The sequence below is a fragment of the Balaenoptera physalus genome, assembly GCF_965194825.1.
Source record: "Balaenoptera physalus genome assembly, chromosome: 14".
Taxonomy (NCBI): Eukaryota; Metazoa; Chordata; class Mammalia; order Artiodactyla; family Balaenopteridae; genus Balaenoptera; species Balaenoptera physalus.
In genome coordinates, this window is record NC_138893.1 from 13,504,773 (window position 1) to 13,517,100 (window position 12,328).

Below are 12,328 nucleotides of genomic sequence, written 5' to 3' on the forward strand. Positions count from 1 at the left end.
GCCTCACATGGAAGTGGCTTTGAAGTCACACCAAAAGGGATAAGGAGAGCTGGGCAGGTGGCACAGTGCAGGAAGGTCATTCCGGGCGGAGGCCAGAGGCACAGGAACAGGATGCAGCCCCCGATGGTTGAGCCGGCAGGAGTAAGGCATCTGGACAGTCGGGCAGTTGGAGCAGGTCAGGAAAGGTCTCGATTATCAGGATGAGGAATTTGGAGACCGTCCTGAGAGAAGCAACAAACCACCCAAGGCTTTAAGCCAAGGAATGACGCCATCCCAGCAGTGTTCCCGAAGATAACGCTACTGGCCACGCGGAGGATGAACTGGAGAAGAGAGACGCTGGAGGAAGGTAACTACACCAGGAACCTGTTGCAGGACCCACGTGAAAGGTAACAAGGATTTGAACCAGGCAGGGGCCGTGGCCGTGGCCATGACCATGAGAGCGGGTTAGCTGCAGGACCGACGGAGCTTGGAGACGGAGCAGAGGTGGGCAGCAAGGTGGAGGGAGGTGTCGAAGAGGCTGCAGCTCCTCTCAGGAGCTGGATGGATTGTATTAACTCGAATCGACAGTTACAGATCAATGGCGAGGCCCGTTAGAGCAGGTTTGGTGGGGAAGACAGTGGCGTCAGTTTGGAACACGTCTGGCTCAAAAATTCCACGCATCACCTGGGAACAGAGACCCGCACGCTGGCCCGGCTGCACTATCTCCCTGGGTGACAAACAGGGATGGGGCCAGGAACATCAGGCCACAGGTAAGGGGTCGAGGGTAACTGAGACCAGCTGCTGGGAATGAACGTGAGCCTCACATCTTCAGGTACTCCTCCCAACTCCTGATGAGATGGGCTCTACTTCCCTGCTTACGTGTACATGTGCCACACACATGCACATGCACACATACATGTGCCCACCCATATGCACACACACATGCCCACACACATACACATGCCCAAATATATGCACACACATACTCATGCCCACACATATGCACACACATACTCATGCCCACACATACACATGCACACACATATGCACACACATACTCATGCCCACACATATGCACACACATACTCATGCCCACACATATACACACACATACTCATGCCCACACATATGCACACACATACTCATGCCCACACGTACTCATGCCCACACATATGCACACACATACTCATGCCCACACATATGCACACACATACTCATGCCCACACATATACACACACATACTCATGCCCACACATACTCATGCCCACACATATGCACACACATACTCATGCCCACACATATACACACACATACTCATGCCCACACATATGCACACACATACTCATGCCCACACATATGCACACACATACTCATGCCCACACATATACACACACTCATGCCCACACATACTCATGCCCACACATATGCACACACATACTCATGCCCACACATATGCACACACATACTCATGCCCACATACACATGCACACACATATGCACACACATACTCATGCACACACATACTCATGCCCACACATATGCACACACATACTCATGCCCACACATATGCACACACATACTCATGCCCACACATATACACACACTCATGCCCACACATACTCATGCCCACACATATGCACACACATACTCATGCCCACACATATGCACACACATACTCATGCCCACATACACATGCACACACTCATGCACACACATACTCATGCACACACATGCACACACATGCACACACATACTCATGCACACATATGCACACACATACTCATGCACACACATACTCATGCCCACACATATGCACACACATACTCATGCACACACGTACGCACACACATACACATGCACACATATACATGCACACACATACTCATGCACACACCCCAGAAGGAAAACAGTCTCTCAACAGGACGAGCCAATGGGTCACCACAAAGCGTCTCTGCCCGGGATTCTCTGGGAACTTTTCGGCGTAGAACACCCCTGCCTACTCCCAGGTGTACCCACCCCTCAGGTAACTGGGTGGACAGCAACATCATGCCAGGACTGACATCTACACAGCCTGTCCCAACTTCCAAAGCACTTACATTCCCACTTGAACCACAGTACAATCCCGTGTCGTGTCATCGGCTCTGAATAAGGAAACTGAGGGGCTGACAGGTTTAGCGACCAGAAACAAAGTCTCCCGACTCTATGTCAGGAGTTCCCACGGCTGCAGTACAAGATGAGCGCTGTAGATGCAGAAGCAGCTCTGGATCGCCGCCAGTTCAGAGCAACACTGCGTCTATATCCCCCAACCCTGTCCACACGCCAGCCAGCTCCATCTCCCCGGCTCCCTGGCCCCAACCCCGTTTCAAAGCAAAGCTCAGCTGAGCTAACCCTGCATCGGCCAGGCCAGAAACTGCAGAGGACCTGCGGCCCAACAGACAACAAACCTGAGCATCTAAGGGACAGAGAAAATGAGAACAGGTTCGAGTTCAAGCTGAAAGAGAAGAGACAGCAGTGAGGCAACACTCTTTGCAGCCAGCTGCCAAAGGAGCTGCCGGCGGGGAGCCGGGCAACCCCAGAAGTGCTGTTTCCTGCCCTCCGTCCAGAACTAATCTGAGCCGTGACCGTCACCAGCCCACAGGCTGCGGAGACACCCACCTCCAGCCGCCGCTGCTGGCCCTGCAGGCAGTGCGACAGTGCCAGCTTGCATCTGCCAAGCAGAGGGTCCCAACGGTGAGCATCCCCCGAGCTGCCGCCCTCAAACCACGAGGGATCCGGGGCGCAGGAGGAGGTGGCATCCGTGTCCAACAAAGGAAGCGTCTCGCACTCCAGCCTGGGGCCGCCCCCCGAGGTCTGGGCGGCGTCTGCCAGGCCCTGAGGAGCCTTGAGAGCGAAGGGGGAGGAGAGGATCCGAGGGTGCCCGCGGGGTCCGTCCAAGCTGGCGGCCTTGGCCTCCGTCTCCTCGGGGCTCTGACGCGGGGCCTCGGCCTCCCTGGATGGCGGACAGCCTTCTGCCTCGCCCCGTTCCCCAGCAGAACCCAGGGAGAGGCGGATGAAACTAAAGCTGGAGGTGAAGACGTCCTGGGAGCCGGCAGGGGTGGAGGGGGCCTCGGGGCCACTTCCGAGGCCGCCGCTGGTGCCCCTCACCTCCTCCGGGGACAGACGGCCTTTGGTCCAGGCTGCCTCCTGGCGAGGGCTTGGGGCCTCATGACTGTCCATGGGTGGCAGCTCCCCCGGACGCCCGGCGTCCCAGGGGCCACAGGGCCTGGGGAGTCTCTTGGGCAGGGTGGTGCCAGCCCTGGGCTGAGTCCCAAAGCGCCCTGGGCTTCCTCTCACGGTCACCAGAGCCAGGCCTCGGTGGCCCACGGAGGTCAGAGCCGAGGCTGCTGTGCTCCTGGGAACGGGGCTCCCAACCGAGGGACCTCGCCACTGGCCTCCAGGGTCAAGGCCACACGGCCCGGCCCTGGACTCAGCGTGGTGGGACTCCTCACCGCGCGCCCCTCCCTGGGCCCGGAACAGGGCGCCCACTGGCGGGGAGAGGAACCCGATCCGGGGCCCAGCTGCGCTTCTCATGTAGCCCGGCCTCCGTGCCAGCCGCCTCCTCCGAAAAGACGCTGCCGGTGGTAAGCAATCTTCGCTGCCTGGGAAGAAAGAGAAAACAGCACCGTAAACACGCACGTCTCCTTGGCTCAGCTGGAACTGCGTTTGGAGAACATCCCCGGGTTCAGAGGTCATCCCTCGGGGCATCTGTCAGAGATGCTGGCTCAGTGGTCCCCAGGTCAACCTGGTATGAAAACCCTGATTATCCTCGGGAAGCGTCCGCCTAGGATGCGTAGACACAGCACAGCATCCCAGCTCCGCTGTTGAGCGGAACAGCTGGCCCTGCTGTGGGTTATGCCAACACGGCGGCGAGCACATTGGAGGCACAGCCTCGGCAGCTCCTTCTCAGCCCCCAGCATTCCTGCCTGGTGGTCTTTTAGCAGTATCAACACTTTCATCCTGGAGTGCTCTGGAAGGCAAACGATCTGAAGCCGAACGCCGGCGCACTCCCCCAGATGAGATCCAGCCGCCTAATCTGGCTACGCTTAACACGTACGTGTGGTTTCATTATCTGAGTTACCCATGTCCCTGCACACCTGCGGACCGTGGAAAGCTGGCAGAGACACAATCTATGCCCGTCTATTCATCTCACAGGGGATTACAGGAGGCCCTGCTTGCTGTGTTCTCCAAACCAGGGGCTGTGTTCCCTTCCCAGCTATGCGAGAGGGATAGAAACAATGACAATCGCTGATACCTCTCAGGGGCATGACGCTACAGCAGTTGGAGAGCGTAGGCTCTGGCACCTCACTGCCTGGTTCAGACCTGGTTGTGCCGTTGCTGGCTGTGTGACCTTCCACAAGTTACTTGGCCTCTCTGTGCCTCAGTTTGCTTATCAGTAAAATGGAAATATCCACAGTACCTCTCTCCTAGGATGGTTGTGAGCATTAAACTAAATGAGTTGCTACAGGCAGGCAGCTCAGAACAGTGCCCGGCACGCATAATAAGTGTGATTAAAGTGTTAGTTACTATTTTAACATTTTAAAGCACCCCATTACTCATGGTGTGTCTTCATCCGCATTAATTTCCTTTGTTCCCTACCAAAGGCATGTGAATCAACCAGACCAGGAATTATAACTTTCCTTTTATAATTAAGGAAACTGAGGCTCAGAGAAATTAAACAGCTGCAAGTGGCCGAGTGACCAGGGCCAAAGTCTCCGGACTCAGCCCACGCAGTGCTCTCACTTTGGGGCCCTGTCGCACCTCAAATGAGACTGGATGGGAAGGGTAAAAGCGGGAGCAGACAGCATGAAGCACAGCTGTACATATACACAGCCTGTGGCAAGAAGCGGAGTACAGCTCCCCGCCGGGTCCACGCATCTCTCCCCACCTCCCAGAACACAGATGCTCCCGGCATCCTCGTCATGGTAAACAGACAGCACTGAGCGTCTAGGGTACCACTGTGTTATGATCATGCCCTGCATTTAAGTTGCTCGATAAATGGTGAATGAATGAATGGATGCATGGATATATGGAGGGAAGCTAGAATAGATGGATGGATGGATGGATGGATGGATGGATGGATGGATGGATGGATAGATGGATGGATGGATGGATGGATGGATGGATGGATAGATGGATGGATAGATGGATGCATGGATAGATGGATGCATGGATATATGGAGGGAAGGTAGAATAGATGGATGGATGGACGGATGGATGGATGGATGGATGGATGGACGGATGGATGGATGGATGGATGGATGGATGGAGAGATGGATGCATGGCTGGATGCATGGACGGACGGACAGACTGGGGTCCATCTGAGCCCCAAACACACGCTCTTTCTGCACCCTTTGCCTCAAAGTATATCCGTTAGGATGACAACTTGAAATGACAAGAAGTCAGAAGAAAGAATTTTCTTTTTTCTTCATTTATTTTTCTTTTCTTCCATGCAAAGTTGGAATCAGTAGAAAAGGACATATGGAAAATGTATAGAAAGTGTACAGAGGGATCATTAATAAGCCAAATTGGACCACTCCTAGGATGGCTACTAGCTACTACTAAACACACACACACACACACACACACACACAGAGAAAATAACAAGTGTTGATAAGGATGTGGAAAAACTGAAACCAGTGTGCACTACAGGTGGGAATATAAAATGGTATAGCTGAAAAGGGTAAGAAAATTCCTCAAAAAATTAAAAATAGAATTATTACACGGTCCGGCAATTCCACTTCTTGGTATATACCCAAAAGAATTGAAATCACATCTCAAAGAGATATTTGTACACCCGTGTTCATCACTGGCATTATTCACTATAGACAAATATGGAAGCAACCCAAGTATCCCTCAATGAATGGATGGAGAAAGCATGGTGGGAAATTACTCAGCCTTATAAAGCAAGGAAATTCTGACACCGGCTACAACATGGGTGAACCTCAATCCTGAGGACAAGATGCTAAGTGAAATAAGTCAGTCACAAAACAACAAATATAGTTCGATTCCACTTATCTGAGGTCCCTAGAGGAGTCAAATTCATAGAGACAGAAAGTAGAAAGACAGTTGCCAGGGGCCAGAGGCAGGCAGTGGGCTGGAGGGGCAGGGGGAGTTAGTGTTCAGTGGGGACAGAGCTTCAGTTCGGGGATATGAGAAGGTTCTGGAGATGGAGGGTGGCGACAGCTGCACAACAGTGTGAATGTGCTTAATGCCACTGAACTGGACACTTACAAATGGTTCAGAGGGTAATTCTATTTTATATGTATTTTACCACAATAAAAAAAAAAAAATTAAATAGACCAAATGGCGTCACCATGCTCTCTGGTCCCAAGGAGACCCGTCCTTTCCCTCAGGGCGCTCGCGCCTGCACCAATGGGGCAAGTCAGCACAGAGCTACAGGGGCTCAGGACAGGGCGAAGGGAGGCCTAGAAGAACTAACTCTCCTCTGCCTGTAAAACCAGCGAAACAGTTTTTAAAGAACAAGGAATCCAGAAGGAAGTAGAGAGAACACTGAATTCTGGCTTCAGTTACCAAAGGGAAACAATCCAGCAATTTCATATCTTGAGAACGAAGTCCTGTGACATCTATACTGTCTTTTGGCTTAAAGAGACTTTTAACTGATTTTTTTATACAAGTCCAATCACCCAAATAACCCTTCTGAAGTTAAAAAGCAATGCTAAGTGGAAAATAATTTGCTTGAAATTTCATTTCTTTTCAAATGCCTCTGGGCCCTTGGGCCTGAGTAGCCCTTCGTAAAGCCACTCAACTAAGGGTCCAAAGTCTCCCCAGGCCAGGTCCAGCTGCCATGCCGAGCAATTCCCCGAGGGGAGCCCGTGTTCCTGGGGGTGGAAGGAGTTTCTGGTAAGATGCTGTCAGGCCACAGTGAGAGGCAGCGGTTGGGAATGGGGGTGGCCCAGCCTCTGCACCCAGCTGTGTGCCAGACATGCCCCACTCCGGGTGTGAGCCTTCCAGAGGGTGGCCCCAGAAACAAAGACTGTCACACACTATCAATCCTCACCCTCCAGAGAGGGCAGAGGAGCTGACAGAGTGGGATCCAGAGGGCGCCTCTGGAATGAGCTAGAACGATTAGAAGAAACCCAGATGGGGCACACAGCTGCTCTGAAATCTCTAGGGAAAACCCCAGTTCCCCATCACCAAAGTCCCCCTTTCCACTTTTTTTTAATTTTTTATTTTTTGAGGAAGTTTATGATGTCCCTCTGGCCAGAAACCAATTATTACTTATATATCCTGCCCGCAATCTGACCTGAAATCCAAGCCCTGCCTTCACATCCGGCATTTGAGAAAGGGTTATGATACATGCAGAGCTTGAGAGGAAGATTCCTTCCTGACACCTTGCTGCAGTCAGCTCTGGGAACAGAGGTTCGAAGGTACAGGAAGTCAATCATGGCAAGACCAGGGAAGGCCCAGAAACCAGCCGTGCCCTTTGTTCTTTGTAAAACCCAGGGATGGCTCCATTCTGCCCATCTGGCCCCAGAAAGGCTGGGGTGGAGACAAAGCTTCAGGCAGCCTTCCCCATCCCGTGCAGCCCACGTTCCATAACAGGTTCTAGGGAGGGGAGCGCAGGTGTCTTACTTCCTCCCCCATTGTGCAGACCTGCAGGCCCCTGTTTATGTGGGATCCCCACTCCACCCCCATCCAGCCCAGTGAGCTCTGAGATTGAAGGGAAGTGAAAGACAGGGGCTTCGACTAAACCCAGATGTCAAAGGGCTTCCATATACAGTCTGGATAAGGTACCCAGGAGCGCCTACTTACATAACTTATGGGAAAGATTGGAGAAAGCCAATGTTACCAGCCAGGTCAGCAAGAATCCTGTCTGCCCTGCCTCTAACGCTCTCCCTTCATCCCTCCAAATCCCTCCTATTCTCCAGCCCCTTCCCCATCAACTACTTCGTCCAGATCGCCCAGCTCCCAGGCCTTCACCACAAGGCCACATCACTCCTCTCCCCAATTTATTAACACCCAGCACTGTCAGTTATCTTCTTTGCTGTATATAAATTGTCCCCAACTTATGCTACTTATAAGCTTCCTGAAATCCTTAAAATTCCCCCTGAAAATCCTAGTATACAGAGAAGCCATCAATATACACCGGCCAGATCATACTCATTTTTGAATAGGAAATCTCAAATATGCAATTAAAAAAAAAATGATACTCATGAATTTACTCAGAAGATCTTAAAACCAAGCCCCAAAGTTAAAATCTACACAAAATGCTCATGTGGGCTTGGGCAAGTCCCTCAGTGACTCTAAGGCCCCGTGGGGAAAGCACATCTGCCTTGGGAAGGGTAAACACAGGGACTCAGAGGCCGCTGCTGGGGACGCATAAAATAGTTAGAGAAAAGCAAACACACGAACACTTTACAAAATGTGACCTGGGTATAAATGTACAGTGGAAACATGAATGAATTTATTGTTTGCATGGCAGGAATTTTAATCCTCTTTGTCACGGTCGGGGCATACACTTTTATAAAACGTTCGGATGAACCAAAGGTTCTGAGTCATAAAGAAACCACACATCCCTGTGGATTAACTTGTTTTCCAAGAACCAGAACCCAATCAGATACACTAAGCACAAACACTTGACTGAGCCGCTGAGCAACTGAGCACAAGTTCCTCTTTCTCAGATAGCTCAGAGAGCACCTGGGGATTCAGAAGTGCCTTCAGGTCACTGTAATACGCATCTCGCGAGCAAGACGAGTGCAGGTGCGAAATAAATCAAGCTTCACCACGTTTCCCTTTTAATGGTGCGATCCACGTCGACACAACCGGTCCTCGTTGAACACGGGATGCTGGGTGGCGGTGCAGACAAGGGCAGGACACCGCCCCCGCCCCCAGACTGCTTACGATCCAGCAAGGGATGTAAGTCGTGCCCAAAAGTTGTCGTGGATGGAATCGCTACTCAACCACAGAGGAAGGAGAACTCAATCTGAAGTTAAATGAGTGGGTCACCTCGTTGGCTCAGTCGGTTAACCTGACATTTCTCTGACCTTCAGCAAAGCAGAAGACTCCCTGAGCCCCAGAGTGTTCCCCAATGTATGTGCCACCCCAAAACTCACCTCCCGGGGTTGAAGGGGAGGATGGGGTGAATGCGGACCATGCCAGGGGGGCTCAGGATGACTCTGACAACCAACTTGGGCCCAAGAGCTCCCCGTCAGCCTGACCAGAACTTTCTTGCTTGTGAGACCTCCTTCCTTCCATCCCGGGCTCCTTGGCAGGCTCTCCTGCCCCCTCCCTTATCCTTCAGGGGCATCTCCCTCCACCTCTCCCATGTCTCTGGGACTTCCCTGGCGGTCCAGTGGTTGAGGCTCTGCGCTTTCACTGCAGGGGGCACGGGTTCGATCCCAGGTCAGGGAACTAAGATCCCACATGCCGCGGGGAAGCACAGCCAAAAACAATTAATTAATTAATTAATTAATTAATTAGATGGAAACAAAAAACCTCTCCCACGTCTTGCCCCCTCTCGGCATCTGCCTCTCGGAGGACCCAAACCCTGTCCTAGAGGGAGCACGGTGAGTGATCACAGGGGCCCTGCCCTCCTGGGGTTGGCCTTCCTGGGGGCGGGGCAGGGGGCCATCACGCAACCACACGGATGAACACGGATGGGGAGGATGAATGACAGATCGGTGGTGGCCAGCCACAGGGGACAGGGCCCCTGGCTCTGTCAAGCGGGGTCTTGGAGTGGCATTTGGCTGAGACCTGACAGGTGAGCGGGAGGTATCGGGAGGTCCCAGGGGAGGCTGCTGGGAACAATCTGAGAGAGGAAGGAACGGGGCTGGAGGGACAGGTGGGGGACACTGGTGACGGGCAGGGGACAGGAAGGAGCCAGAGACTGCAGTGCCTGTGGGCTGCATCGGGACTGGGTCTTTGCCCCAAGAGCGATGGGAGGCCTTTGGAGAGAGACAGGATCCCATGTGCATGTTTTAAGAGATCCCTCTGTGGAGAACCGACCAGACGGGAGCAAGAAAGGACACAAGGAGAGCAGTCAGGAGGCACCAAACTGAGGGCAAAAACAAGCCTGCAGCACACACAGAGGAGAGGCGCCCTCCTGACATCTGTGTCCTTCTCTGCTCCACACACCACATCCATCCCAGGTCTCTTACGTGACAACAAGCAAGGAACCCACTGTCTTCTGAGCGTTAAAGGCACACTGCCTACCCTCCAGCACCCTCCCCCGACGAACATTTAGACACAGAAATACTTCAGGGCCAAATGAGTGATAATATCAATCTTTCTACAAAGAACCCCTTCCAGAAGCATCCTAACTAGTTACCCAGATGCCTACATTTTTGAAAACATCCTTTAGGTCTGCAATGTCTTTCTTTTTCTTTGTCATCTTCCACTATTATGCTCATGTCCATATACAACACCCCCATACCCAACACAAGCCCGCCCCATCCTCGAGAACCTAAGCCTCAGTCGGAGCTAAAACTAGAGTCCAACAGGAAGTACGTTTTCAACAGCAGCATCTATGGGCAGGTAGGACCAGGGTGTGTGTGTGTGTGTGTGTGTGTGTGTGTGTGTGTGTGTGTGTGTGTGTGTGTGTGTGTGTGTGTGTGTGTGTGTGTGTACTCGTGGGTGCACACATGCCTGAGTGTCATAAAAAGACACATGCAAGCGTGTGCAAACATACACAAATATTTATAGGAATATAGATATATAGACAGAGACAGGGAATGTCACACAAGGGAGGAGTCCTCCCGCCCCCTCCCTTCCAAATCTGCCCCCCAAACCAGCCGGTAATTGCCACAGAATCGTGCATCGGGCTTGCCGACATCTCGAATTCACAAGCTGACACTCTCCATCCCCTTGAAAGGCAGGCTGTTCCCCAGACATGATTACTCATCAGCTGCCCTGGGCGAGCAGAGCCCCTTTACCCTGATCTAGCAACACCGTCATCTTCCAAGCCGTGTGCGCTGCAGGTACACACGCCAAGAGGTGTGCAGGCTCGGGGCCCCTGTAAGAGCAAAGCTCTGTCTGTTCTCCCATCAGCCTCCCGGTCACCCAAAGACCAGGAGCTTTGACTCCGGGGCTGCCGACATCACTTATAACAGTCTCACCGTTGGAAGGGCTGAATTGCGATTTAATGGGCTACAGTGTGAGCCCTGAGTCAGTGAAACTGAACAAACTCTTCTGCTTGGAACACAGGACACAACGATGTGCTAAAAGTATAAAGAAAAGCAAAAGTATGACAACAGCATAAACTGGTCGGGGAGGGGGGCAGGATGTGGGAGGGATTTCAAGGGTAATATTCCACTTCTCAGGCTGGGTGGTGGTTACACGGGTGCCGACCGGGTTACCATTCTCCAACGGTATATGCAAGCCTATGTATAATTATACAGCAGACACATATATATAAGTTTTCTAACTGTGAGATATTCTATGCCAGTTTTTCAAAGCTGTGGTCGCTGCACGAAGGCAGGAATACCCAGAAGCAGACACAGACCAGCCTGTGAGCAACCCCACACGGGAGGCGGGGGAAGGCTCAGGGAGGAGGTGCCCCTGGAGGTGAACTGAAAGGATGAGGTTACAGAAGCCAAAAAGGAGGGGGAGGCCATGGCGGGTGGAACGAACAGCAAGTACGCGGGAACGGAGATGTGACAGCGTGAAGAAGGAGGTCAGGATGGCTGGGAGCAGGTAGGGCGAGGCCACTGGGGAAGAGGGACCAGAAGGCTGTGTGCAGGCCCGGAGGGCTTCCAGGTGGAGGCGGGGACGAGGCAGGGCCCTGCGCTGCAGAGAAGAGGGTTAGAAACTCGCCGTGTGCGAGCAGAATAGGCAGGAGAGTGGACGATGCCATCTAGGGAGGAATTCTAGAAGAAGAGGAGGGCTTGGGAAAGAAAGAACCAGAAGGGACCCAAGGAGCCACTGGTGATTGCAGGAGGTGTTGGGTGAGGGACATGCAGCCCCTGTGTCCAGCCCCGCTCACGGTCACCACCGTCCTCGGCTTTAGCTCTGCAGCTGAAACGCTGAAACTTTGGATCCGTGGTTCCCAAACAAGGCTGCACATTAGAGTAACTTTTAAATGTCATCTTTTAAACATTCCACAGTCCAGGCCACACCCAGGCGGATGACATCACACAGGTGGGGAGGGGGACGCAGACCTGGGTCCTGGGGACGCTCTCCTGCAGACTCCACGGGCAGCAGGGCTGGGAGCCTCTGCTTTAGGGGGGAGTCCTGTGGAACCTCCTAGCACACTTGGAGTTCAAGCGCATCATAAACTTAACATTCACAAGCACTGCAGACCGTGTCTCTCTGCAGAATCTTCCTCTCTTGTTTCTCGAAATGTGGCTATAGC

At 52.7% G+C, this 12,328-nt stretch overlaps 1 protein-coding gene across 23 annotated transcripts in view; it reads right to left on the bottom strand.

Moving 5' to 3' along the window:
• Positions 1 to 12,328, bottom strand: part of DISC1 (DISC1 scaffold protein) — a 598,559-nt gene that overhangs the window by 542,702 nt on the left and 43,529 nt on the right. For 21 of the 23 annotated variants that reach the window (XR_014252949.1, XR_014252950.1, XM_082422985.1 and 18 more), the window contains one exon: positions 2,635 to 3,617. The exons of the other annotated variants lie outside the window; for them this stretch is intronic. Coding sequence is in view for 19 of the 21 variants with exons in the window: in XM_082422985.1 (XP_082279111.1) it covers positions 2,635 to 3,617 (983 nt within the window). In the remaining 2 variants the exon portion in view is untranslated. The remainder of the gene's footprint in view (positions 1 to 2,634; positions 3,618 to 12,328) is intronic. 23 annotated transcript variants of the gene reach the window in all.